The sequence below is a fragment of the Salvia hispanica genome, chromosome 5, assembly GCF_023119035.1.
Source record: "Salvia hispanica cultivar TCC Black 2014 chromosome 5, UniMelb_Shisp_WGS_1.0, whole genome shotgun sequence".
NCBI classification, from domain to species: Eukaryota; Viridiplantae; Streptophyta; class Magnoliopsida; order Lamiales; family Lamiaceae; genus Salvia; species Salvia hispanica.
In genome coordinates this window covers 24,058,472-24,085,789 of record NC_062969.1, presented here as the reverse complement: position 1 = coordinate 24,085,789, position 27,318 = coordinate 24,058,472, and the positions used below count along the sequence as shown (strand labels likewise).

The 27,318-nt window shown below is 37.3% G+C and overlaps 4 protein-coding genes across 4 annotated transcripts; 3 read left to right on the top strand and 1 right to left on the bottom strand.

Moving 5' to 3' along the window:
• Window positions 1-439: 439 nt before the first annotated feature.
• On the top strand, window positions 440-2,438 carry LOC125187697 (protein NRT1/ PTR FAMILY 2.7-like). The gene is made up of 4 exons (XM_048084326.1): window positions 440-600; window positions 701-918; window positions 1,019-1,548; window positions 1,623-2,438. Exons 1-4 carry the CDS (start codon window positions 507-509, stop codon window positions 2,395-2,397), a joined length of 1,617 nt encoding a protein of 538 aa, XP_047940283.1. The 5' UTR covers window positions 440-506; the 3' UTR covers window positions 2,398-2,438.
• A 1,711-nt stretch (window positions 2,439-4,149) lies between these two features.
• On the top strand, window positions 4,150-5,784 carry LOC125186468 (protein NRT1/ PTR FAMILY 2.6-like). Its single transcript, XM_048082833.1, has 3 exons — window positions 4,150-4,262; window positions 4,327-4,856; window positions 4,932-5,784. The coding sequence occupies exons 1-3, from the start codon at window positions 4,170-4,172 to the stop codon at window positions 5,731-5,733; spliced, it is 1,425 nt and encodes a 474-aa protein (XP_047938790.1). The 5' UTR covers window positions 4,150-4,169; the 3' UTR covers window positions 5,734-5,784.
• Window positions 5,785-14,224: 8,440 nt separating this feature from the next.
• Window positions 14,225-15,202, top strand: LOC125189684. Its single transcript, XM_048086937.1, has one exon. The coding sequence runs from the start codon at window positions 14,225-14,227 to the stop codon at window positions 15,200-15,202; it is 978 nt and encodes a 325-aa protein (XP_047942894.1).
• A 5,959-nt stretch (window positions 15,203-21,161) lies between these two features.
• On the bottom strand, window positions 21,162-23,149 carry LOC125186187 (protein NRT1/ PTR FAMILY 2.7-like). The gene is made up of 4 exons (XM_048082534.1): window positions 23,042-23,149; window positions 22,747-22,961; window positions 22,149-22,672; window positions 21,162-22,066 (listed from the first exon to the last, which is right to left on the bottom strand). Exons 1-4 carry the CDS (start codon window positions 23,109-23,111, stop codon window positions 21,265-21,267), a joined length of 1,611 nt encoding a protein of 536 aa, XP_047938491.1. The 5' UTR covers window positions 23,112-23,149; the 3' UTR covers window positions 21,162-21,264.
• Between the last annotated feature and the right edge of the window lie 4,169 nt (window positions 23,150-27,318).

The window sequence follows — 27,318 nt, the reverse complement described above, 5'->3', positions numbered from 1 at the left end:
CAAGTCTTTAGATGATATTTTGGTGAAACGCGCCCACCATTCATCTTATTGGTGCTTAATTCACTATGATACATTAGAAATATCATTGTCATGATAGTTACATTAATAGCAAAACTGGCGATGTGTTGACTGTTGAATGCTTACCATAATTTAAGTATTTAAAAAGAGAGTGATATCACTAATATATTTGTTAAGTTACATTTTAAAGAGAATCATTATGCAAGTAGAGATATTTTTCAATATATGTATGGGACATTTTTTTCAAGAAAATGGGGTCAATCATTCAACATGCCATATCATTGAAATGATTGTCCAAACAAGTTGAGTTTTTTAGGCACGATAATGCTGACTTTGCTTGTTGGCAATGCAATCCTTCCAAAATAGCAGAAAGAAAAAAAATGGTTGTTGTGCTATAACTAAATATAAAAAGAGTAGAACACCACCAATTCATGGACTAACAAATACAATACATCAGTTACTCCTTAGCATAAGCAGTTTGACAAAAAATGGCAGACAATTCAGTAGCTTCCATGGATGAAGCAGCTCGTGTATCGCCTAAAGGAAGACGTGGAGGCTGGATCACCTTCCCCTTCATCATAGGTTATTTCATCTTCTCTTATCAGACCAATTCATAAATTTTAGAATAAAATTGTTGCTGCTTAGGCGAACTGATTAGTATGCCTAACGTGGATACTTTTAGGGACAATGGGTTGCTTAACTCTTGCATCCGGAGGCGTGGTGGCAAACCTGATCGTATATTTGATCCAAGAATTCAACATCAAGAGCATAAGTGCTGCTAAGATTTATAACTTTGTGAATGGAAGCATCACCCTCTTCCCTATTGTTGGTGCAGTCATAGCAGACTCCTTTGTGGGCTGCTTCTCTGTCATCTGGTTTTCGTTGGTCATCTCTCTGCTCGTAATCTCTTCTTCAGCCCTTTCATGTTGTCACTCAGATGAGTTTATCTGTTTTCTTCAAGTGGATTTCATAAGATAAACTAACCATTTTGCTTGTACAGGGTGCAGTTATTCTTGTTCTAACAGCGGCCGTTGATCACCTGAGGCCTCCAGCATGCGAAGATGGATCGAATCTATGCAGGTATCCATCACACCTTCAATTCACAGTCCTGTATCTTGGGCTGGCTCTAGCATCCCTAGGGACTGCAGGCACGCGTTTCACTATTGCAACGATGGGAGCAGATCAGTTCGACAGCCCAAAGCATCAAGGGATTTTCTTTAACTGGTACATCTTCACAATGTACACAGCCACAGTTGTTAGCTCAACTGCCATAGTGTATGTACAAGACAATTTCAGCTGGACATGGGGTTTCACCATCTCTGCAGTGGCTAATGTGCTTGGTTTAGCACTTCTCTTATCTGGGACACGCTCCTACCGCCTCCTGAAGCCTCAGGGAAGCCCGTTCACGAGCCTAGCACGCGTAGCTGTTGCAGCTGTAAGCAAAAGGAAAATGACCCTTTCAGAGAAGAATGAAGATTACTACCAAGACTCCACAAAAACAGCACCTAACCAGCCTTCACAATTTTTCAGGTGATCATCAATATCTTTTTCACATATGATGTCTGATCTTAGTTTACTAAAATATCACCCTCAAATTTGGACAGGTTCTTGAACCGTGCAGCGCTGCAAAGGGAAGGAGACCGCGTGATCACAGTGAAGCAAGTAGAGAGCCTCAAAAGCCTAATCAAGCTGTTACCCCTGTGGTCGACCGGTCTATTACTCTGCACTCCTCTAGCCATCCAGCTGAGCCTAACCGTGATCCAGGCGCTAACCATGGATCGCCATCTAGGGGGGCGTTTCAAGGTCCCTGCAGGCTCCATGCCGGTCTTCATTCTAGTCTCGACCTCACTCTTCATCTTCATCATAGACCGCGTGGCGCTCCCCCTGTGGGAGAGAGTCACAACAAGGCCTCTCACGCTTCTCCAACGCGTTGGCATCGGACACATCCTCACCATCGCCAGCATGGCAGCCTCGGCAGCAGTGGAGAGGAAGAGGCTGAGATCAGTGGTGGGAAAGGATGGGATTGTTGGCATGTCAGCAATGTGGCTAGTGCCACAGCTGGCCATTGCTGGTTTAGGAGAGGCATTCCATTTTCCAGGGCAAATTGCACTTTACTATCAAGAATTTCCAGAGACACTGAAAACTACATCAACTGCAGCTGTTGCATTGTTTATTGGGATTGCTTTCTATTGCAGCAATGCCATAATTGATCTTGTGAGAAGTGTGACAACATGGCTGCCTGATAATATTAATGATGGGAGGTTAGATAATTTGTATTGGTTGTGTTGTGTTTTAGGAGGGCTGAATTTATGTTACTTTATTGTTTGTTCATCATTGTATAAGTGCAAGAGTGTTGAGGAATCATCCAGTGACGATTAAGGAAAGTAGTATTATAAAGTTTTTTTTCAAATGCACAATAATCATGTTGTCTTACTTGTCACACAACAAATTAGAATAAAATAAGTCTCCCTCGAAAATTGAAAATGGTCTTTTGGAAGAATGGATGTTCAGAGGTTTATCTTATTTTAGGTGTTTTATAGCAGTACAAATTATAGTAGTTGTCTATTTTAGATTATTAATTTGGCTGGACGGTAATACCCAATCAAATAAAAGTTCAATAAAAAATTAAGATCTAGTAAAAAAAAGTTACTCGCATCTCATACTATTTAATTAGGACGGATTTGTCATCATACAGATTCATTGATAAAATAGTTAGTCATTTATCATGTAACGAAAATAATTTTTAATTAGAACATTTGAACCACTAGTGACGAGGTTAGAAGAAAGTGAGGTAAAAGTCAGCAACGTGGTCTGACCGAAATTAGAGACTGCTTGTTCTATATTATTATCAAGCTTAATGATAATCTCTTCATATAAAAAAAATCATTGTTTCTTAATAAATTCATGAACATCTATGCAAATTAATTAATAAATACATTTTGTGAGCAGTGAGCCACTCATCGCTCACTGCTAAAATTACTGGACTGTAAACGTGAGCAGTGGAAGAGAACAAATTCATCAACATTGAATTTCTCTTTACATAAAAAATCATGTTTGACCATTATTACTTCACTTATTTTAAAATGCAAAATTAAAACAAATTATGAATTTACCGAAATAACAATCGGGTCTACCTCTAATATTTACTCCTTTCGTTTCGACATGTATACATTAAAACAATATTAAAAAAATTGGTGAGTAGAATGAGTCAGAAGTCTCATTCTTTTCGACACAAGTTTCAAAAAATATTTAAAAAAATTGATAAAAAAATTAGTGGAATGTAGATATTATATGTATATATTAGTTTTAAACAATATGTGAATGAGTAAAATGAGTTAGTAAAATGTGAGCTCTCTTTTACTATTTATAGTAATGTAATTTTAAACTGAAACTCCTATTCGTAGATAGATCAAAATAGAAAAACGAGACTCTTATTCGCTAAGGAAGGAATATCAATTTATGTGAAATTAAAGCAAAGAATTCATTTGGATAGAATCAAGCGTCCTGCACTCCTGCTATAGTATGCCGGTGTGTGACTTTTTGAAATTATTCCATTCACTATGTCAACTTTCCGTATTTAGAATAATGTTAATTACTCTTTCCTCTTTTCTCATTTAAACACAAAATTTAGGCGCCAGGCAGAAACAGTGATAAACAGACTATAAATTTCAATACAAAGAAGGCAAAGATGTATAATTATGTGAGTTTAATGAGATATTATTTGACAATGCATGCTTATCTTTAGATTCCTTACATTTAAAGAATGACATGAATGAATAATAAAACCACACACTACACTGTCTACACATATCTCTTCAAGCTTCTCCATTGAACAAAGGAGAAAATAAAAATAAACAACTTATTGAGTGGGAATTGAGTGATGATGAATAGTGAAGCACTTCTGCACCGCGGTCGTGGCGGATGGATCACCTTCCCTTTCATCATAGGTTCTTTTTCATGTCTCTTTTAATTCTGAAACCATTTTTACAAGTATTGAATTAATGTTTGATTTTGTTGTGGTAAAAACAGCAACACTGGGCTGTTTGACATTTTCAACGGGATTAATCGCCAACCTTTTTACATTCCTGAGAGATGAGTTCCATTTTGAAGATACATATGCTGCCAAAATCACCAACTATGTGAATGGCAGCATGAGTTTCATCCCTATCTTCACTGCAATCATTGCTGATTCATATGCTGGCTGCTTTTCTGTCATCTGCTTCTCCTCCTTCATCTCTTTGCTGGTATGCTTCAATGTTTCTCTTTTCTAATAAGGAAGAGATGAAGATTTTTATTAATATTGTGCAGGGAGTAGTGCAATTGCTTCTATCAGCAACAGTGAGCCATTTGAGGCCTCCTAGTTGTGAAAAGGGCTCCATTTTGTGCAAGCAACCAACGCCTCTTCAAGCCGGTCTTCTGTATCTCGGCCTGACTCTCTTCACTATAGGAAACGGAGGCACACGCTTCACTCTTGCATCCATGGGAGCAGATCAACTAGACTCCACAAGACATCAAGGGATATTCTTCAACTGGTTCATTTTCACACTCTACATTGCCAGCTTCGTGTGCTCAACCCTCATGGTGTACGTGGAAGAGAACCGGCGCTGGGGCTGGGGCTGGGCTTTCACCATCTTCTCCATGGCCAATCTGGTTGGTTTGGTGGTCTTCCTATGTGGTACAAAATTTTATCGCCTTGTCAAGCCCAACGGCAGCCCTTTCAAGAGCTTGGCTTGTGTCATCGTCGCAGCCATCAAGAAAAAGAAGATGCCTCTCTCATCACAAACTGATGATTATCACCATGATGGAGATGGTTTCAACTCTCCCACCCCATTCTTCAAGTAAGTTTATTATCACTTGATATGCTATAATTAATAGTACTAGTTGAAGTTCCATTAATTTGGTTAAATTTGCAGGTTCTTGAACCGTGCAGCGGTGAAGAGTGAAGAAGAGTCTAGTTCAAAGATAGTGAATCCATGGAAATTATGCACAGTGCAACAAGTTGAAGATCTGAAAAGGCTAATCAAGATTGTGCCAATATGGTTTAGTGGTTTGATATTGAGTATACCTCTAGCAGTGCAGATGAGTTTCATGATCGTACAAGCCAAAACCATGGACAGTCACATCACCTCCCATTTCAAAATCCCAGCTGCTACAATACAAGTGTGTGCGCTCATCGCAACCTGTGTCACCATACCGTTACTAGACCGCCTCATTTTGCCGCTTTGGGTAAAGCTAGCTCCCACTAGGCCTCCCACGCCCTTGCAGCGCATTGGGATCGGCCATGTCTTCATTATACTCAGCAGCATTGTTGCGGCGCTTGTGGAGGCGAAGAGACTGAGCGTGGCAAGATCCCATGGCCTCATTGACCAAGTGAATGCAGTGGTTCCCTTGTCGTTGCTGTGGCTGGCGCCACAGTTGGCTATTCTTGGAGTTTCGGAAGGTTTCTATTTGGCAGGACAAGCTACATTTTGTTACCAAGAGTTCCCAGCTCCATTCAAGAACACTTCAACCGCCGTCGCTGGTTTGACACTCGCTGGGGCCTTCTATTCGAGCATTCTCGTCATCAATGCAGTGCAGAGAGCAACGGCATGGTTGCCCAACAATTTAAACAAAGGGAGACTAGACAATGTGTATTGGTTGTGCAGTGGGATAGGAGCTTTGAATTTGGTGTTCTTTCTTGTGTGTGCATCTGTCTACAAATACCATAAAGATTAAAAATGTTGAGGTTGGTTAGTGAATTGTTTTCAAATTAGTTTTTGCATCAATGGAGCATTGAATTTATGTTACTTTATTGTTTGTGCATCATTGTACAAGTACAAAAGTTTTGAAGAATCTGGTGATTGTTGTTGTGCTATAACTAAACATAAAAAGATTAATTAGAACACCACAATTCATGGACTAACAAATGCAATGCATTAGCCACTCCTTAGCATAAGCAGGTAGAGAGCCTCAAAGGCCTAATCAAGTTGTTCTTCCTGTGGACGACTGGCCTATTACACTACACGCCTCTAGCCATCCAGATGAGCTTAACCGTGATCCTGACGCTAACCATGGATCGTCATCTATGGGGGCATTTCAAGATCCCTGCAAGCTCCATGCCGGTCTTCATTCTGGTCTCGACAGACACAACTTATAATACAAACAATAATTACAAGATAATATAATATCAAACGACAAACACAACTTGGTGCATGTTTGTTCAAAGAATTCCTTCCCTAGAATAGTTATATGGTATGCTACAACAGATCCACTACCCAATCGTTAATTGATTTTCAATAAATTGAATAATTGGATGATAACTAATTCTTAATTAAAGGGATTGATGAGTGGTGTTCAAACATAAATACTACTATACTACATTTAAATTTGTAAGCAATTTTGAATTTTCAACACTGCCCAAAATAATCAATTATAGTATATGATTGCTTCATAATTAATGAAAATGGTTTGCAATTAATACAATATACATTTTTTATTTTAAGCTATTTTGAATTTTCAACACTGCAAAAAGTAATCAATTATAGGATTTCTTCGTAATTAATAGAATTGGTGCAATTAATGGGATTAATGATACTGAATCCTTATCGAGAATAATTGGGTTATTATGTAAAAATGATCTTTTACTTTTGTAATTTCGTGATTCTCAATAATTAATTACATAGTAAAATTTTGTTAATATTTTATATAATGAAATAAGTAATTAATAAATTAAATTTGACTCAATTTTTTTTATAATACTAAATAAGTTTTAATTAATTGAATCTAACATTTTAATCATATCAAGCATTTTTATTATGCTTATGGGTCATATTCTAATGCTTATAGCACCTTAATCCAAAATCAAAACTAAATCTCCACCCTTAGATTTTAAAATGAGTGGATGAGATTAAATCTTACGAATCTCAATAAATATTAGACAAAATATCAACAAAAGGGTAATATCGTCATTATGTTATCATATGATAATTTTTGTGAATGTTTTTCTTATATCAACATAGTGTACTACAAATATCAACAATATGAAATAAGAATATCAACACTAGTACAAGAAAATATCAACACATATTTATTGAGATTTTTACATGGTTTTATTGAGATTTTTTGATGTATTTGTTGATAAAAATCTGATTTATCAACATTTACGAAAACTAAAATAAAAAATATCAAATTTCATCATCCTTACGTCGTCGGAACATATGCAATTGAGATCTCGTTGGAATCCTTATAAAATTATCTTTAATTTGATATATTTTTTGCGAAAAAATAATTTAAATTGAGAGAGTTACGTAAATTTAAAGATTTAAGATGATTTTAATGATAGAGAATTGACATTAATACCCTAATTTTATTTATTAATTATTCAACAAGGGGCTGCTGCAGACTCATGGCGCCAAGACCCTCTTCTACTCATTAGGAGACAAGGTAAAAGCAGAGCCTGAAGAAGCCGAGGAAGCCATGCCAAGTGAAGAGGTTGAAGAGCTACGTAAGGAAGTCCAAGATGTGAGGAAGGAGATGCAGTTGATGAGGAAGGAAGTGATGAAGGAACTTGGTGGGATCAGAAAGGAATTGAACGACAACCGGAAGGAAGTGAAGACCCTGAGGGGCAACATTGCAGATTGGCGGTGAGGTGCGCCAAACAAAATGAGCGAATGACGGAAGCGCAGTGGAGCTTTCAATGAAGATGTTGAAGTGGTTGCAGCAGACACTCCCCTTGACCCGGTCGAAGGTAACTCCTGGGTCCAGTAGTGAAGTCAAGCAGCCCATCCAGAGCAGGTCCCTCCGTCAAGCGACCGCAGCAATCGCTCAAGCAGTTGATCTCCCCATCCGTTCCCAAACAAGTTCCAGCCCCACCTAAATCAAAGTCTCTAGTGAAGAAGCCAGTACCCGACCAGCCAGAACAGGAAGAGGAAGAGCTGGAGCAGCCAACAAAGAAGAAAGTGAAAGTGACCCGACCTAGAATCCCACCACAATCTGGCTCTCGAGGGAGCCAGCCCCAGAAGTGAATCACCCCCCCATGACCAAGTAACTTTTATTTTTCTTACTTTCAGTTAATTGTATTTGTTTTTGTTGACTATTGGTGTTTTGTATTTGTCTATGTCTTCTCCCACTTAGCCCACTGCGTGGTCTAAGTGTGAGAAGTTTGTATTTTCTGTTTTGTTGTGTTTTCTCCCACTTAGCCCAATGCTTGGTCTAAGTGTGAGAAGTTTTTGTTTTTATATGAACTGTTGTTGTTGTTGTTGCATTGATTTCTCTATTTCCCCACTTCACGACGATGGCTTGGGGACAAGCTTGAGTGAAGTGGGAGGGGGAGAGGAGTCAATGCATGAATTTGTCTGCATGGTAAGAGTCTTTAGGTCTATGTTTTGTTGTGTCGCATGAGCCAGTGAATATAATACGGCATGATTCCCTTAGTAAAAGTAATTGAAAATAGGAGGCATTTCAACTTAGAAGCTTTTTCCTTTAATAAGCCAAGTCAATCTGAGTGAAGCGAGAACGATGGAGGATGTCTTTACTTACTTAGTTGTGAAGCCCTACTATAATAGCGAGTTATAAGCCTTAAATAACTTCGAGCTAACACATGTTTAAGGGCCGCCACTGAATGCTTAGGGAGAAGAGTTGTGAAGGAGAAAAAATAGGGAATTGGGTTATGAAGGTATAAGTTGGACGAAGTCCAGAAGAGAGGAGGAATGGAGGAATAAGCTGGACAAAGTCCAGAGAAAAAAAAAAAAGAGAAAAGGAAAAAAGGGAGGAGAAAATAAAAAATATATAAGGAGGAATAAGCTGGACGAAGTCCAGGGGGAAGTTGTCTAAAGGGCAGGAACAATAATAGCCCCGGGAAAGGCTGACCCATGAAAAGGAGAATCGATCCTAACATCCCTGGTGAGGAATGAGTGATCGAGTGAATCCAACAATTGGGTAAGTAAAAGGGCTATCTTGACGAGCTGACAGATTGGCTAGGTAGAGGAAGGGAAAGGGCATATTTGGAGGAGTGCAGTATGTTGGATTGACCTTAATCTTGTGTGGACGGTTGACTAAAAGTTGAAGCTAGCTCATGCATATGTGTATATGTGTATATGTGTTTTTCTTAACTGTTTAAGTTTTAAATTGTGTCTAGGTCTAGGAGTCTGTCTAGAGTCTAAAGAGTCGGTCAGGGGATAACCTTGCTTGAAATTCGTCTTATTCTTTTTATCTTGTCTTTATACTTGAGGACAAGTATGGTTTAAGTGTGAGCAGTTTGATAAGACTAATTTCATGCATCGGTTATATGGTGAAAAGCGTTACATTTTGCTTTGGGTCTAACACGGTTTCTAAGCCAGGTGTGTGACAGAATCGCTAGATCAAGGAGATGCTTGAAGGAAACAGTCTAGCGAAGGAATGAAGTAGAAATGAGCAGAATCTAAGGAAAAAGAAGGCTTGAAGGAGGGAGTCAGTAGCTGAGGGAAACAAAGTCCATCTATACCTCGCTGGGCCTCACTCCAACGCCTATAAATAGAAGAGCATGCAACACACAAATCATCACTCTTTTTCGCTCACTCTTAGCTCACACACAACACAAACTTGGGAATGGGAGATCTGGGGTAGTTTCGGTTACGAAGGGGTTTATTCTTCAGAAATTTCAGACGTAACACCGTCCGCGTGAGGGCGAAGATACAATCTCTTTAAATTTCAGTTTGTTTTGCACTTTTACGGTCGAACTTCACTTTTGGGAGTCGATTTGGTTGTTGATGCTACTGATTATCTATTCACTTCTGTTAGTTTGCGTTTATCTGTTATTTTTCAAGTTGATTTACATAGATCCTACTGTTGAGAGTTTATTTTCACAAGTTATATGTCGATCTCTGATTTGGTTGCTGTGGTGCTTGATCTGGGAATTTGGTGATAGATCTGTGGTTTGTTGATTGATTGGAGGTTGTTGTTTAAATCTGAAGTTATGAAATGTTTCCTTTGGCTGGAGTTTGTGTCGGACGCTTGGATCCGGAGTGGATTTAGCGTCTGAGGTTGGATCTGAACAGGGGAGGTCGAGTTGTGCATGAATTTTGAGTTTTCCGCTTGCTTTCTGTTTTACCTCGTATAACATCCTTAGATCTGTTAGTTTTTCTTATTGTTCTTCATCAAAATGATTTAAATTCAGTCTGCTCTGTTCCGATTTCGCTCATGCTGTTTTTCTTCTGAGTTTTTACGCAATTTGGTTGAAGATGACGATGTCGCTGTTAGTTAGTACCAGAGTTAGTTGTTTTTCCAGCTTTTCGACCGTACTCTGCTTTTTCAGTTATGGTCCCCACAGTCAGTTTGTTACCCAGATCTAGGTAATTAGAGTAGTTTCTTAGATCTAGTGATTGTTCGGTTTAATTTTCGTGCATGCTTTGCTGTTTCGCCTAGGTCTAGCTGTTAGCGTAGCAGTTTAAATTCCCAAGTTAAGTTTATTTTCCTCAACCCGAAAAATGCGTGGCAGCAGCCAACCCCAAAAACAAGTCCAAATCCTTGAACATGATTGTTACGCATCCATCTCTGTGGGATCGATCCCTACTTCCCTATGCTAGGTTTAGTAAAGTGGTTGAGGGTTTTTGAAAGAGTGCTTTGTGTGTCCGATGATCAGGGTTTTCCGACGACCAACGAGTTCCTAGACCGCGTGATCTAGTGGATTTGCTGGACCAAGGAAACCTGTTATATTCTTTCTGTGCACACAGCGTGTTAACCGAGTAATCACGTTCTTTCAGTGAGCATTGTGCACTCACTTGCACCATCCCTTCCTTAGGCAATTTTCCCTTCTTTGAGATCAACTCTTTACACAAAGCGAAGAATTTTGGGAAGTTAGCCATCAAGTCCATAAGGGATATCTCAACATTCACCTTTTTCAAGATTTCTCTCAGCCACTCAACATTTTGAGGCTTCTTCTTTCTAGCAAGGGGGAAAGGTGGTGGTGGGAGGTAGTCGGGAAAATTGTAGGGGCTCTTTGGGTCTCTTGCAGGACTCAGCTTCTCTTTGTTCTTAGCCGAATTGCTGAAGCTTTCTATCTTGGAATCCCCATATTCAGATGCAATCTCTTTTCCTTCTTTTGTCGACTCATGTGCAACCAAGGTAGCCAGCTCACTCACCTCGTCCGCCCCTGCGTGCGAGGTTTGTGAACCTAACACATTGTCCGCCCCTGCGTGCAACGTGTTTGGACTAACTGGGGTTTCCCCTAACTCTCTTCCACTCCTCAGTATCACGGCATTGCAATGCTCAACATTTCCCTTTGGATTTGGAATTGTGTCACTCGGTAGGCCTCCAGGTGGCCTTGTGTTCGAAGCCGATGCAATTTGCCCAATTTGGGTCTGCATGCTCTTCATGGTGGCATCCATTTGCTGAAACTTCTCTACTAATTATAATTATAATATAGGACTTATGATTAATGATTAATGCTCAAGTGGCACACTCACATATATAGTTAATTATCTGCGTAAATGTTATTGGAGAATCCATATTTATGATCTATCATCCGATTTGTGCATTGCTTGGGGGTCATTTTCTCACATATACGGGGTGATACATGGACCTAGAAAATGATCAAGGTATTGCAAATGTTTCTATCAAAGCTTTTAGTTTAGTTTTGAATATAAAATTTATTAAAGACATTCTCTCTTAATTAATGTTCAATTTTATATTTCTATATAATGATGAAATGTTGATAATCATGTATGCACCTCTATTCAATAAGATTATATGCCAAGAATCACTTTTGTTATAGTGATAAAGTGGCATCATACCCATCTCTTTGTTGATAAACATTAACACATGAAAAACACTAATTTCAGGTGCAACATTCTTTCAAATATCATTTCTCAAGTTAGGTTTATCGTTCCATATTCCTTTAAATAACAATGTGCAGACTTCTTATTAGGCACTATGGTTGACAGAGAGATATGTCACGCCAATGGATTTGATTTCTATCTTTGTTGTCATGCTAGGGTCAAGGTTTTAAAATTTTTAGTGCCAAAACTTTTAACAAATCCTTTTATTTTCCTATAGCTTAGGATCACAACTTTCTGAGCAGGGTATTAGTCGCCCCACGCGCCACCATGTGTTATGTAACGAGAATGAGTTCACTGCTAATGGACTACATATGCTGACGTATCACGTATGTTACACATTAGTGTTTGCGTAACACTCCTTATCCGATTGAATAAGTCAAACAAAAATTTGGTACAATAATACATGATAAATTAGAAACCGAAATAAATTCAACCAAAAACAAGCCAGCTTAACTAAAAATTATATCACTAAAACATCTACAAGCAAAACAAAAGTCACTAACCATATCGTTTTAACATACCACAATTTAAAATCAAAGCAAAGAAAGTTAAAGCATATACTCCATCCGTCCACGAAATGTTGTCCAAGTTTGACTTGGCATGAGTTTTAAGAAATGTGAAGAAAAGTTAGTGGAAAAAGTTAGTGGAATATAGGTCCCATATTTATATATTATTTTTATAATGGAATGTGAACGTAATGAGTTAGTTGAAAGTGGGGTTCATTTACCAAAAATGGTAAAAAAGCAAAATGGAGAACATTTTTGTGGACGGACCGAAATGACAAAACTTGACAACATTTCACGGACGGAGGGAGTATAACATAACAAACAACCAAGCAAACATCTCATAAAGGGCAGATCCAACAAACATCCAAACATGCATAACAAATAACCAAGCAAACATCCAAACATACATAACACATCTAAAAGGGTGACACTGTCAATGTATTTCTCCAGGATCCAAACCACCAACCTACCTATTTACTAAACAAAATATGGAGTACATGTTTCTTCTTCTATTCCTCCTCGTTGTCTTCCTTGTCGTCCTCGCCCTCCTCGCTTTCGTCGTAATCGCCCAGATATGTGTCTTCATCATGATCATTATCCTCCAAATAGAACTTTATTTCTTTCTTTCTTCCCTCCATGTAGAGCTTTGCATGTTCCAAAGTCAGATGCTCCTTGAGCTCCGCCTTGGTTAAAAATTTCAACCAGAATACTTGTAAACTTCTTTGTCTCCACTCTTCATCCAATATGCCTTTGGCTCATCTCTACCCCGACGCATTATCACTTCGTTCAGAACGGCTAGAGGAAACTTTCCTAGACTCATCGGACAAGGGTGAAAACTTCTGCAAGGAAGCTCCTCGATGTAGTTTCCACACGCCTGGCAGGTTCTACTATAAATAATGTGGTGTACATCTTTCCAGTGTTTTTTCACATCATCATGGCTTCGCATCCCATTTCCCTTACACACTTTCTCTCCTTGTTGCATTTGTAGAGATTCATTCTTGCTTTTTACTCTTTCAGCGACATTCTCGCATACATTTTCACAAACCCAATCTTAGAGAGAAAGAAAGCCATTGTAGTAAATGAAAATGAAACAAAGTGAAAAATGACATTTTTGTACTATAACCTATCGAAAACCAATGCAAATTAATGAAAATTTGAGTTGAACTTTGATGAATCTCGTTTTGTGCCTTGGTTACTAAGCCAGTTTACCGCGTTTAAACAGATAGTATGCGCAAATTAGTTACTAAATGTGTAGTGATGAGTCTCGTTCTAAGCCTTGGTTACTGGTCAGTATAACGTGCTTTATTGGATAATATCTGCAAAATAGTTGCTAAAAGTGTGCAGGTTGAGGTACTAAATCAGGAGGAAAGGATCAGAAGGAATTGGCGTGAAAAAGCAGTAAAAAAGTGTGCAACTGGTCATTATGAACAGAAAAAGGTGCAAACTGGCCAGGATGGATGCTACGGAACTGGACACGAGAAGGAAGGACTTGCTTGGAACAATCACCTACTAAAGAGGGGCAAAGTTGTCGTTTCGCATGAAGAGGCAACCCTAGAAATTAGGGCAAGCCACCCTATAAATAGGAGCTGAACATAAGGAGACTTAGAGCGTCCACTATAGGGGAGCTGCGGCCGGGCCACGTGAGAGCCGCGAGCCGCGACTCCCTATAGTGACTGGGGTGGGCAGCCGCGGCGGGGGGAGGGGATGGACACGGGAGCGCCACGTTCGTGGCCTGGCCAGCGCTTGGGCGCGAGCCGCGACCCTCCTATTGCATTGGCCACGAGCCGCGGCTCCCCTATTTTCGATTTTTTATTTATTAATTCTATAAATATACCCATTTTTTCCCAATTTTTTACACCATTCCAATCTCCACTCTTTTCATTTTATCACCAATTATGTGTTTGAAAAATGAGTTCCGACGATGAGTTCCAACAATTGGTGGATAGGGAGTTCGATGAACTCGTTCAAGAGGTGCAATGGGAAGCAGAAGAGGAGGCGGCGGCGGCGGCGTTCGTTCGCCCGTTCTATCATCGGCGGACCATCTGCCGTGACCATGTCGGGGCACACCAGCGGTTGATGAAAGACTACTTTGGCGACAACCTCCGTTACCCAGCAGAGATTTTCCGTAGCCGCTTCAGAATGTCGCAACGGTTATTCATCCATATAGCGACCACATTGGCGCAACGGTATAGGTGCTTCACATTGCGCAGTGATGCTAGCGGCCGACCCAGGTTGTCGACATATCAGAAGTGTACCACTGCAATTAGGCAGCTTGCCTATGCCGGACCCGTTGATATGTTCGACGAATACCTACAGTTGGGTGAAACAACTGCCCTAACGACGCTGAGGCAGTTTTGTAATTGTATCCAGGCCATCTTCGGTCCGGAGTATCTACGGAAGCCAACTGCCGATGAGTGCCAGAGATTGATAGATATGCACGGGATAGTGCATACTTTTCCGGGAATGTTGGGCAGCATCGATTGCATGCACTGGGAGTGGAGGAACTGTCCGGTTGCTTGGAAGGGGCAGTTCACATCTGGATTCAAAGGGAGACACCCAACAATGATACTGGAAGCTGTTGCTGACTACCGATTGCAAATCTGGCATGCATATTTTGGTGTCACAGGGTCGAACAACGACATCAACGTACTGGATTCGTCTCATCTCTTCAATGATGAGTGTCGGGGTGAGGGTCCGACTGTCAGATTCACTGCCAACGGGACGCAGTACAACATGGCATACTACTTAACCGATGGGATATACCCTCGTTGGCCCGTGTTTGTCAAGACGATCCGGCAGCCGGTTGGGCCGAAACAATCCTATTTCGCGGCCAAACAAGAGAGTGCTAGGAAGGACGTTGAGCGTGCTTTTGGTGTCCTCCAATAGCGATGGGCCATTCTACGGTGCCCGGTTCGACAATGGCACGAAAATGATGTCGCTTCCATCATGTATGCATGTATCATATTGCACAATATGATAATAGAGGACGAAGGATATTCTGCAGAGAACTGGGCACCGGAAGAGGGTGCAAGTAGTAGTCACGGTGTTGCAACCGCCCCACTGCAGATGTGTGTACCACGTAGTGATGCATACTTGATCTAACGGTTCGCCGATATGCGGAGGGAAACATCACATACGACACTGCAGGCTGATATGATCGAAGAGGTTTTGAATCGTAGGGGAGGAGGGGGTAGAGTGTGATATGCGTTGGGAATGTAGTTTATGAGAAGTCGAAAATTTTTGTTGTATAATTTTACCCCTTTGTATAATACAACGAAGATTTTATTTTAATTTTAGTTCTTATGCATTTTTTCAATTATTATAGTCCAATAACTTTTATTGTAGTAGAATTAAAATATAAACAAAATGAAAAAAAAATAAACTTTTTGGTGGCTTGGCCATGTCCACTATAGTGGGTAACATGGGCATTGGTGGCCCGACCACGATTTTGTGGCCTGGCTTGGCCCGGCCAACTATAGTGGACACTCTTATCACTTTATCATCACTTTTGACTTATCACTTTACCATCACTTATCACTAACAACTCATTTTTTGGGGAGAATAGCTCCATTAGCTCTAAGTTCCACTCTCTAAATCCAGCAGCCTGCCATGAAGATTCCGGCCACCAGCCGGCGGGGAGTCATCATGCCTGAATCATTCCAGCCGCCATAGTTCCAAAAGTTCTTCCATTTTCAGTTTCCAAGGAGCCAAACAATCTTTTATTTGCTTTGTTTTTAAGATTTCTTAGCTTAAGTACTTGTTTTGCTTGCATTAAACTTGGATTCTAGTAGTTACTTTGGTTGGAACATCTTTTGGGTGATAATCTTGAATGTAATGAAGTTTATTGTAGTTTTATTTTGTGTTTCAGCTGGCTTACGATTTCATTCTACCTAGTTAGCTAGATCTAATAGTTTTATGTTGATTTCTGTTGCTTAAGTGCTTGAATCTGTCTAGCTTAGTTAGATCTAATCTTTCCTAGTGTTTACAAGTTTTAATCGGTTTAAATCTCTCAAAAATGCATGGAATTCGTTTCTACTTGTTCTGTCACCCTGTCCTGTAGACCAGTATGCGTAAATCTCAGTTTTTCTTGCTTTCGTTCTTGATTTCAAGTTAAATATTGCATTTACAAATTTTTGAGCTTGAGCATTCATCAATGGAGTTTGTTAGATCTGGTTAGTTTAGCTTGGCGAAGAAGAAAATGTCACAATCAAAGATATGTTGTTTTTGTTACTTTTTTCTTTTGTACTCGCACTTTTTCAGCTTTTCTGCAAAACCAGCAGCCAGTCTGCCAGCATGTCCTTTGATTCCCTTTACCTTTTGTTTAGCCATTTTTAGTAAGTTTTGTCTAGTAGCTTCTCATATGCACAACTAGGTGTCCAGCTTTCACATTCACGTACACATCCAATAGCATTGAGCATTTAGTTACCTACTGGTCAGTATAGGTAGAATCTCATTTTAATTTTACGCCTAGGTAGAACTCAACCCCAAAATCGTGGTAGCAAACCAACCCTTCCAAAATGTCTTTGCAATTGCACTTCGTCTACATCCATCTCTGTGGGATCGACCCTTACTCTACTATACTAGCCAGTAGAAGTGGGTTGAGGTATTTTTGTTGACAAGAGGTTTTAGGCACAGACCCAACGACACAACTAGGTCTAGGTACCCTCCTGGCCAGTTGACACGCACACACAAAGAGTCGCTGCCCTATATAAAAACCTCATCCGTCATGTAGGAATAGTATAAATTCACACAAGTAGGGGTGGAGAATTATACTGGGTGGAGAATTATACCGGGTGGAGTACCTGTTTCTTCTTCTATTCCTCCTCGTTGTCTTCCTTATCGTCCTCGCCCTCCTCGCTTTCATCGTAATCGCCCAGATATGTGTCTTCATCATGATCATTATCCTCCAAATAGAACTTTATTTCTTTCTTTCTTCCCTCCATGTAGAGCTTTGCATGTTCCAAAGTCAAATGCTCCTTGAGCTTCGAGCGCCTTGGTTAAAATTTCAACCAGAATACTTGTAGACTTCTTTGTGTCTACTATTCATCCAATATGCCTTCGGTTCATCTCTACCCCGATGCATTATCACTTCGTTCAGAAGGGCTAGAGGAAACTTTCCTAGACTCATCGGACAAGGGTGAAAACTTCTGCAAAGAAGCTCCTCGATGTAGTTTCCATACGCCCGGCAGGTTCTACTAGAAATAATGTGGTGTACATCTTTCCAGTGTTTTTTCACATCATCATGGCTTCGCATCCCATTTCCCTTACACATTTTCTCTCTCTGTTGCATTTGTAGAGATTCATTCTTGGTTTTTACTCTTTCAGCGACATTCTCGCATGCATTTGCACAAACCCAATCTTAGAGAGAAAGAAAGCCATTGTAGTAAATGAAAATGAAACAAAGTGAAAATGATGAAACAAAGTGAAAATGATGAAAAATGAAACAAAGTGAAAAATGACATTTTCGTACTATAACCTGTTCGAAAACCAATGCAAATTAAAGAAAATTTGAATTGAACTTTGATGAATCTCATTTCGTGCCTTGGTTACTAAGCCAGTTTACCGCGTTTAAACAGATAGTACAAATTAGTTGTTAAATATGTAAGAATAGTATAAATTCACACAACTAGGGATGGAGAATTATACCGGGTGGAGAATTATACCGGTGCATACCGAATCATCGATATATACCGACGCTTTGGTATACTGTGGTATACCAATTGGTTATTATATATAAACATACATATATAAAATTTGTACTAAAATTTTAAAAGTATGACTATATGAAAAGATTTGATTGTGATGAAGTTTAATTGTTTTGGACCTTTTGAAGTAGTTGAACACTAGAATTGTTTTTTTGAATATTTTGGGTATAATAGAATTTTTTCGGTATAACACGTATAACGGTATATCGTACCGCAGTTCGGTATACCGCAAAACACGATATGCTAACGGTATAAAAAACTACCTTACCGAATTTTGGTATACCGAATTCCGATATACCAAAAAATTCGATACAGTATCGGTATGGTGTTTTGTCATACTGTAACTTTCGGTACAGCATACGGTATGACACTCACCGTACGGTATACCATACCGAACCACCCCTACGCAAGGGGACTAAAGGCAAACTAAGTGAGAAAATAGCAAAAAGATGAGCAAAACTGGTCAAAAGGCTACACCTGAGAGTTGGAACGAAAATGAGGCCAACTTAGAAGTTTCTAACGAGAAGGATTGTCAAATCAAAGAAGGAGTAACCTTAGGGATTTTGGTCATACTGCCCTATAAATAGGAGTATTAGCATGAAAAATGGAGGATGAATCACTCACTCACAGTTCCCAGTTCCGTCACATTCCATTTCCGCCATGTCTCGAGTCCTAAACCCAAACCATCGGCCACCTGCCGAAGGCGATGTCAGTTAGCTCTCGCATTCCAGCCAACGTAGCTATTTCAGCAACAGTTCTACCATTTAGAAGCAAAGACATTACGTTTACTCGCTTTCATTTTTCGCTTTCGTTCTTAGTTCTTGTTCTAGTTTAATTTCTCAGATTTTTGTAGCTAAGAACTAAAGTATCAAGATGGTGACGAAAAGCAGAAATACCATATCTGAATCGGAAAACACAAACGGAAAGTGAAACAAACTCAGATCTAGGTAAACTGTCTAACAGACAAGGGTGATAGAAACAAAACAGAACCAAAGGCATGCATAACTTGTAACTACGTTGATCAATTAAAATATGTAAATAATTCATGTTTAAATAATACTCCCTCCGTTCCACAAGAATATGCACTTTCTAATTTTGGAAAGTCTCTTCTCTCTAATGAGGTGGGACTCATTCTCAACTAACAATACTTTACTTACTTTTTCTCTCTACATCTCTCTTACTTTACAAATTTTACATTAAAACTCGTGCCGTCCCCAAAGTGCATATTCTTTGGGGATGGAGGGAGTAACTTGATGCATCTTGATACTACAAAGATTTAAATAATTTATGTTTAGATAACACTACAAAGATTTAAATATTTATTTAGAGATAATATACAAAGATTTAATAATATTACAAAGTTTTTTTTTCATTAAAATTCACAACATAAATATATAAACATTAAAAAATTTCAATGGGACGGAGGGAATAAGTGGGACACTGAAATTTTAACTTTTTTCATCTACTTTTCTTGGCCATTCTAGCTGCTAGCATATATTTTCCGTATAAAAAGAAATGATAATTTGTAAATAATTTATTTTAAATAGTAGTCGTTTTTTACTCTTATGTCCTTACACAAAATATTTTGTGTACACTGTAAAATATCATTGTGGTACAAATTTGTCGTTTGATATAATTTGTAAATTCATTGATCATTGTTAGAGCATCCACATCAATACATCTCTTACCGTCCTATTCATTAACTATTGATGGCTCGACACCATTTTTAACCATTTTTATTCCATTAGTTAGATAACATCCGCAACAATCTATTTCATCCCTTAATTATTCATGGGTCTTACTATTTCATTTCTTCTTTTTTTTTCTCCAACCAATTTGAATTTCAATTATACATTATATTAAAAAAATATATATTTATATTAAAAATGACATTATATTAAATAAGTCTCAGAGCATGCGAAAACAACACAAGAAGCAATCCTCTTGGAATCGTGGTTTCTTGCATAAATAATTTCAAACGAGCCTTTGGGCGACTTCCACCCGATCACGATGGATGTAGTGGCGGTGTCTCAACGAAGGGTTCGCGGCAGCTAGGCTAGCGTAATACTGTTGATAATACTCTTGGTTCTAACTTCCTCAGGATTCATTTCTTGAATTGAGAATGTAAATGAATATTTTTAGAGAGAAGAAGGGTGATGAATGAGGCATTTATAGATTATTTATGAATGAATTGGATATTTAAAAAAATTTAAAAAACAGTAATATTTTGGAAAGTGAGAAAATTTTATGTTTTTATATTTCTTAATATTTAAAAAAAAAATCAAAATCCCCAACAGTCAAAACGACACTGCTCCGAGAGGGCGAGTGGGCATCACCGTGCGCTGGGGGGACACCACGTTGGGCCGTGACCTGCCACACTGCGAAAGGCCTTCCACGGAGGGCAATCCTCTACGACGGAGTCACCGCAGCGGCATCCCGTCGGCAACCCATCTCGTCGGGATAGGCCAGCCCGCCGTGGAGATCACCGATGTGGATGCGCTTAGACGAATTTTTATAGTTGAGTAAATAATGACATAAAAGTAAATTTCTATTTCAATTTTAAAGTTTGTGGGAAATACTAAAATTTGGCCAAAGTTCATAGATTTAGGGATAATACCCGTAAATTTTTTAAAGTTTGAACTACACTTTCTTGTATGATACACGACACATTGTATTTTATTCCAAAATGTATAGTATCAAATTATAAGCTCTATCATATCTATACTTTGTATGTTTGTTAAGAACATGGGCCGATCTAGCATACTTAAAGGTGGGGCAAATGCCCCTCCTCACTCCTTCTTCACCTTTATATGCAAAATTTTTAGTATATACATAAAATTATACAAATTGCTCCTCTTCAAATATATAAAAAATATCCTATATTATAATTTTGCCCCTCTTACAATGAAATCCTGGCTCTACCCAGGTTAAGGAAGTTGGAAATTTAATTAATTTCAATATATATCATTGAATGTTAAAACATATGCATACTATACACTACATAAAAAAAGACATGGAATGAAATCAACCTAAGCCGATGTACTAGCAAGTACTACTGGCAATCATCACCATGTTCCTCAACATTTTTGTTTTTTTTTTACTAAGAGATAAATGTTCAAATCATAAATGGCAAGCTTAAGTTTACAAAGCAATATAGTAACATAAATCCAACGCTCCAATGATGCGAAAACTTATTTGAATAATTCACTACAACATTACTTAGATGAGCCAACCCCTACATTTTTAAGCTTTATGGTATTTGTAGACAGATGCAATCACAAGAAAGAACACCAAATTCAAAGCTCCTATCCCACTGCACAACCAATACACATTGTCCAGTCTCCCTTTGTTTATATTGTTGGGCAACCATGCCGTTGTACTCTGCACTGCATCGATGACGAGGTTGCTCGAATAGAAGGCCCCCGCGATTGTCAAACCAACGACAGCTGTTGCAGTGCTCTTGAACGAAGCTGGGAACTCTTGGTAACAGAATGAAACTTGTCCTGCAAAATGGAAACCTTCCGAAACTCCAAGAATGGCCAGCGGTGGCGCCAGCCACAGCAACGACATGGGAACCACTGCATCCACTTGGTCAACGAGGTTATGTGATCTTGCCACGCTTAATCTCTTAGACTCCACAAGCGCCGCGACAATGCTGCTGAGTATAGTGCAGACATGGCCGATCCCAATGCGCTGCAAGTGCGTGGGAGGCCTATTGGGAGTGAGCTTTACCCAAAGCGGAAAAATGAGGCGGTCTAGCAACGATATGGTGACACAGGTTGCGATGAGCAAACACACTTGGATTGTGGCAGCTGGGATTTTGAAATGGGAGGTGATGTGATTGTCCATGGTTTTGCCTTGTATGATCATGAAACTCATCTGCACTGCTATAGGTATACTCAATATGTAACCACTAATCCATATTGGCACAATCTTGATTAGCCTCTTCAGATCTTCAACTTGTTGCACTGTGCATAGTTTCCATGGACTTACTATCTTTGAACTAGACTCTTCTTCATTCTTCATCGCTGCTTTGTTCAAGAACCTACAATTTTATCCAAATATGGTTTAAACTATGGAACTAGTATTAATTAATTATAGCATATATCAAGTGATAATAAACTTACTTGAAAAATGGTGTGGGAGAGTTGAAACCATCTCCATCATGGTGATAATCTCCACTTTGTGGTGAGAGATGCATCTTCTTTTTCTTAATGGCTGCGACGATGACACAAGCCAAGCTCTTGAAAGGGCTGCCAGTGGGCTTGACAAAGCGATAAAATTTTGTGCCACAGAGGAAGACCACCAAGCCAACCAGATTGGCCATGGTGAAGATGGTGAAGCCCCACCCCCAGCCCCGGTTTTCCTCCACGTATACCATGAGCGTTGAGCTCACGAAGTTAGCCACATAGATTGTGAAAATGAACCAATTGAAGAATATCCCCTGATGTTTTGTGGAGTCTAGTTGATCTGCTCCCATGGATGCAAGAGTGAAGCGCGTGCCTCCATTTCCTATAGAGAGGAGAGTCAAGCCGAGATAGAGAAGACCGGCTTGAAGAGGCGTGGGTTGCTTGCAGAAAATGGAACCCTTTTCACAACTAGGAGGCCTCAAATGGCTCACTGTTGCAGAAAGTAGCAATTGCACTACTCCCTGCACAATATTAATAGTACTTCATAATCTTGATCTCTTCCTTTTGTTTATGAAAAAAGGAGAGAGAAACATACCAGCAAAGAGATGAGGGAGGAGAAGCAGATGACAGAAAAGCAGCCAGCAAAAGAATCAGCAATGATAGCAGCAAAGATAGGGATGAAAGTGATGCTTCCATTGACATAGTTGGTGATTTTAGCAGCATCAGTATCTTCAAAATGGAACTCATCTCTCAGGAATGTAATGAGGTTGGCACATAATCCAGATGAGAGTGTCAAACCACCCATTGTTGCTGTTTTTCCACAACAAAATCAAACATTAATTCATTACTTGTAAAATGCTTTAAGAATTAAAAGAGACATGAAAAAGAACCTATGATGAAAGGGAAGGTGATCCATCCGCCACGAGCACGGCGCAGGGGTGCTTCACTCTTCATCATCATTCAATTTCCACTCTAAGTTGTTTATTTTTATTTTCTCCTCTGTTCAATGTTGAACCTTGAAGACATATGTGTAGTGTGTGCTTTTATTATTCATTCATGGCATAACAAACTTCTTAAAATGTAAGGAATCAAAAGGTAAGCATTATTTGTCATATACTAATTAAACTCACATACATATACATTTTTGCCTTCTTTGTATTGAAATTTATAATCTGTATGTCACTCACTACATTAAAAGTATACTATATTTTTTCTGCCTGACACCTAATTTTAGTTGGACTTATTTATTGTAAAATGTAGTAGTTGGATGTTTAAATGGGAAAAGATAAAAGATAATTAACATTATTCTAAATACGGAAAATTGATTCGTGAATGGAATAATTTTAAAAAGTCACACATTGGCATACAAAATATTTCAGGAAACTTGATTCTATCGAAATGAATTCTTAGTTATAGGGTCGCTTGTTATTTCTGTACATTCATATTTTTTTAAAAAAAATTTGCATTAATTATAAAAAAGGTGAAGTAGTAATAGTGGTCAAACATGATTTTTTATGTAAAGAGAAATTCAATTTTTTTTTAAAAATCAATATTGATGAATTTGTTATATTCCACTGCTCACGTTTACAGTCCAGTAATTTTAGCAATGAGTGATGAGTGTTCACTGCACACAAAATGTATTTAATTAATTATTTTGCATACATGTTCACGATTTTATTAAGTTTGAAAATAAATAACGACCATGCAGTTGACTTTTAGCTCACATGTAACTGATTTTGTTTTTATTTTCGCTTTTCTTCAATTAATGTATCTTGTGATCTTTTTCAGGAACTCATTAAATTAACATAATTATACGTTTTTACCTTTTTCAATAACCTGTTTACCAATCACAATAAAATCAATGGCAAATTGGCAATTGTAAAAAAAAAAAAAAAAAAAAAAAAAAAAAAAAAAAAAAAAAAAAAAAAAAAATTGATTGATTTAAAGCTACGTTTACGGATTTCCGTGTTCTACTTTCAACTTATTTAATTTTTTTCATCTCAGTAATATTATGTACGCTCTTAATTTGATTTATTCTTGTAATCATCAACTGTGATTTTTCTCCACTCAAATCCCAATTATAGTAGTAGTAATTTTTATCAATAAATTTTACTTTTAAGATAATAACCTTCACATTTGCCAAGTAAATTAGAAAGCAGGGTTTTTTCTCTTTTATGGATTGATTATGTGTTAATATTATAAGAATTGTACCAAAAATACGACATTGTTTGTTCAATTATTAAATTAATCAAGAAACGAATATTATGATAATTCTTTATTAGAAAAAAGGAAATTATTTAGGAAAACATTTTTTTAAGTTTTTTAGAAATAATGATAATGATATCATAATATTATACACAATTCATATGTATATGTTTTATTCATGATGACCATTATTTTGAAATGAAATATTATTTTAAATGAAGTTGTTTATCGTATTAACTATTAAAGTATAAATAAAAAAACTTAAAAAGTATGTTTGAGCAACATGAGATTTGTTTATCTTTAATCAAATAGTTAGGAGTTCGATCTTTGTCCTTTTTTAGACGTAATTTTAAATTTTTGGATCAACTATTACTTTATCCCATTATATTCTTGATCTAACAACAAAAATAAAGTACTATAAAGAAAAAAGATAATGTAATTGCATAAATAAGGAGATAAATAAAAATAAATAAATATAAAAAGGTGGATATTTCGACTGTAATAGACAAAAAAATAAAATCAAATAGAAGGATGAAGTATGTATCAAATCTTAATGAATTGATGGTCAGCTATTATTTCAACTAGTCTAACAGACTAACACGTGTGCTATGTGCAAATAATTAATTTTTATATTATTTCAAAGAGGAACTTCTTTTTTGTCTACGAACTTTGCCAAAGTATCATTTTAGGTCCGTAAACTTTGAAAATATCATTTGAGGTCCATCAACTATGAGATAATATCATTTGAAGTACTCTTTTACTATTTCCAAGTTTTTCTGGACGAAAATACCCTCAATACCTTAAAGGGTATATATTTTTAATAAACTTATCATATACACATATTTTTTATAAATATCTTTACAATATATTTTTGACGATTTTTCTAATATAATTTGACCTTCAATATTATCACTTAATTTTGTGACATGCAAGTTAAATTGCTTCTTCAATTATTTATATTAAAGAATTTTAAAATTGAATATAGAACTTCTTTAATAATAAAAAAATTGAATAAGGATTATTTCTTGCATGTCACAAAATTAAGTGATAATATTGAAAGTCAAATTATATTTAGAAATTTCATCAAAAATATATAGTAAAGATATTTATAAAAAATATGAGTATATCATAAGTTTATTAAAAATATATACCCTTAAAAATATTGAGGGTATTTTCGTCTAAATTTTTTTGGAAATAGTAAAAAAGTACTTCAAATGATATTACTTCATAGTTGATGGACCTCAAATGATATTTTCAAAGTTCACGGACCTAAAATGATACTTTGGCAAAGTTCGTGGACCAAAAATGATGTTCCCTCTATTTCAAATTACGTGCGAGTCTCCTTAATTAGAGTAGATGAATTTGATGTAACAAAATCCTTGTCAACAATTTGCAACAAAAAATGCCAAAACCAATACACAAATTCTCAACATAAAAATAAAATAAGATAAAAGAATTCATTATATGTCCAAGATTATATCCAGACAAAATACTCGTATATCTTTTGTTTGAATCTGAATCACATGAGTCAAAATTTAGAGGGATGTACTTCTCAACAACGTGAGATATATTGCAAATTTTCTTGTATGGATTAGGGGTGTCGAAACGGGTATCCGCATCCGATTTTGGCTCAAAAGTTAGTCCCGATATCCGTCCCGCAGTTAGTCGGGTATGTAAGCCATATCTCAACTTTAATGATTTCGATAACGAAATCTTATTCTAGATTTGAATTAATTCAACCACAACATTTATACTATAAAGTGGAGATAAAATCACCAACCTCCATCCATGCTTTCTTCATTTGATGTAGAGGTTGAAATCCACCATTTGATATTTGTCCTTTCATTGACTGAATTCTCCATAATTGATGTTATCCCCTCTTTGACCTCAAGCCTTTTATGATTCTTTTAATGGATAAAGAATCGAGATTTTTAATGTACCTATTCATATATATACTCCTATGTGTCGAGCGTATGTGTATACTAATGTCGTAAAGACATGTAATTCAAGTATGTATCTTTCTTGTATATTTTATGCATGGAGGCACACAAATATATAGGTAGTCGACACCCTTTCATGAAGAATTGTGTTTGTTTGCATGTACTTCAATTATGTACTTCAACCGATTCCCACAAATAAATGTGTCGGTTGGGAATTGAAATTAGTTTATTAGTAAACTAATTATAACCGTCCAATTCCACTGTAACATATATGCACATTAATAACTATATATACGTGTAACAATTCCATAGTTGACATTGTACGTCCAATATATGCAATGCTTATAAACATTATTTTAATGTTTAATTAATCATTGCATTTCCTTATTATACACATACGCACACACGTAAATAGTAACATATATATAATCACATATATATATACATTAATCCTTCTTGTATATATATAACATATCAACATATTAACATATATATTTATATATATCATCGTAATTAGAGGTAAGAGAGGAGGGTTATCAATACACCCGATTCTAATTCTTTAATCGAAACCGATCCATCACGGAATCATCTTTAATATTAGAATACTTAACATTTAACATGAACTTAATTTGTAATATTAAACCAATAGATACATAGGTCACATAAGAATATAAATATTCTTACATTCTCCCACTTGACCTTTGTGTCATATTGATGGTTTAATAACCATAATGCGCACTTTTATATCAAGTTCATAAATCCTTTAAATACCATATAAAATTAGAACTAATCGAATCATGGCGGTCACACATCATTAAGCGACATGATCTCTTCCATGTATCACAAACCAATTCTAACTTTATACTGACCTTTCATTGAGATAGAACTTTTATTCTCAATTTAATATATGTTATCCACGAACCATAATTGTATACAAACTATAATGATAACATATTCAATAAACAGAAACACAACTTTAATTGAATTCCAAGTGTCTTACACCTTATGAACACTATATAATT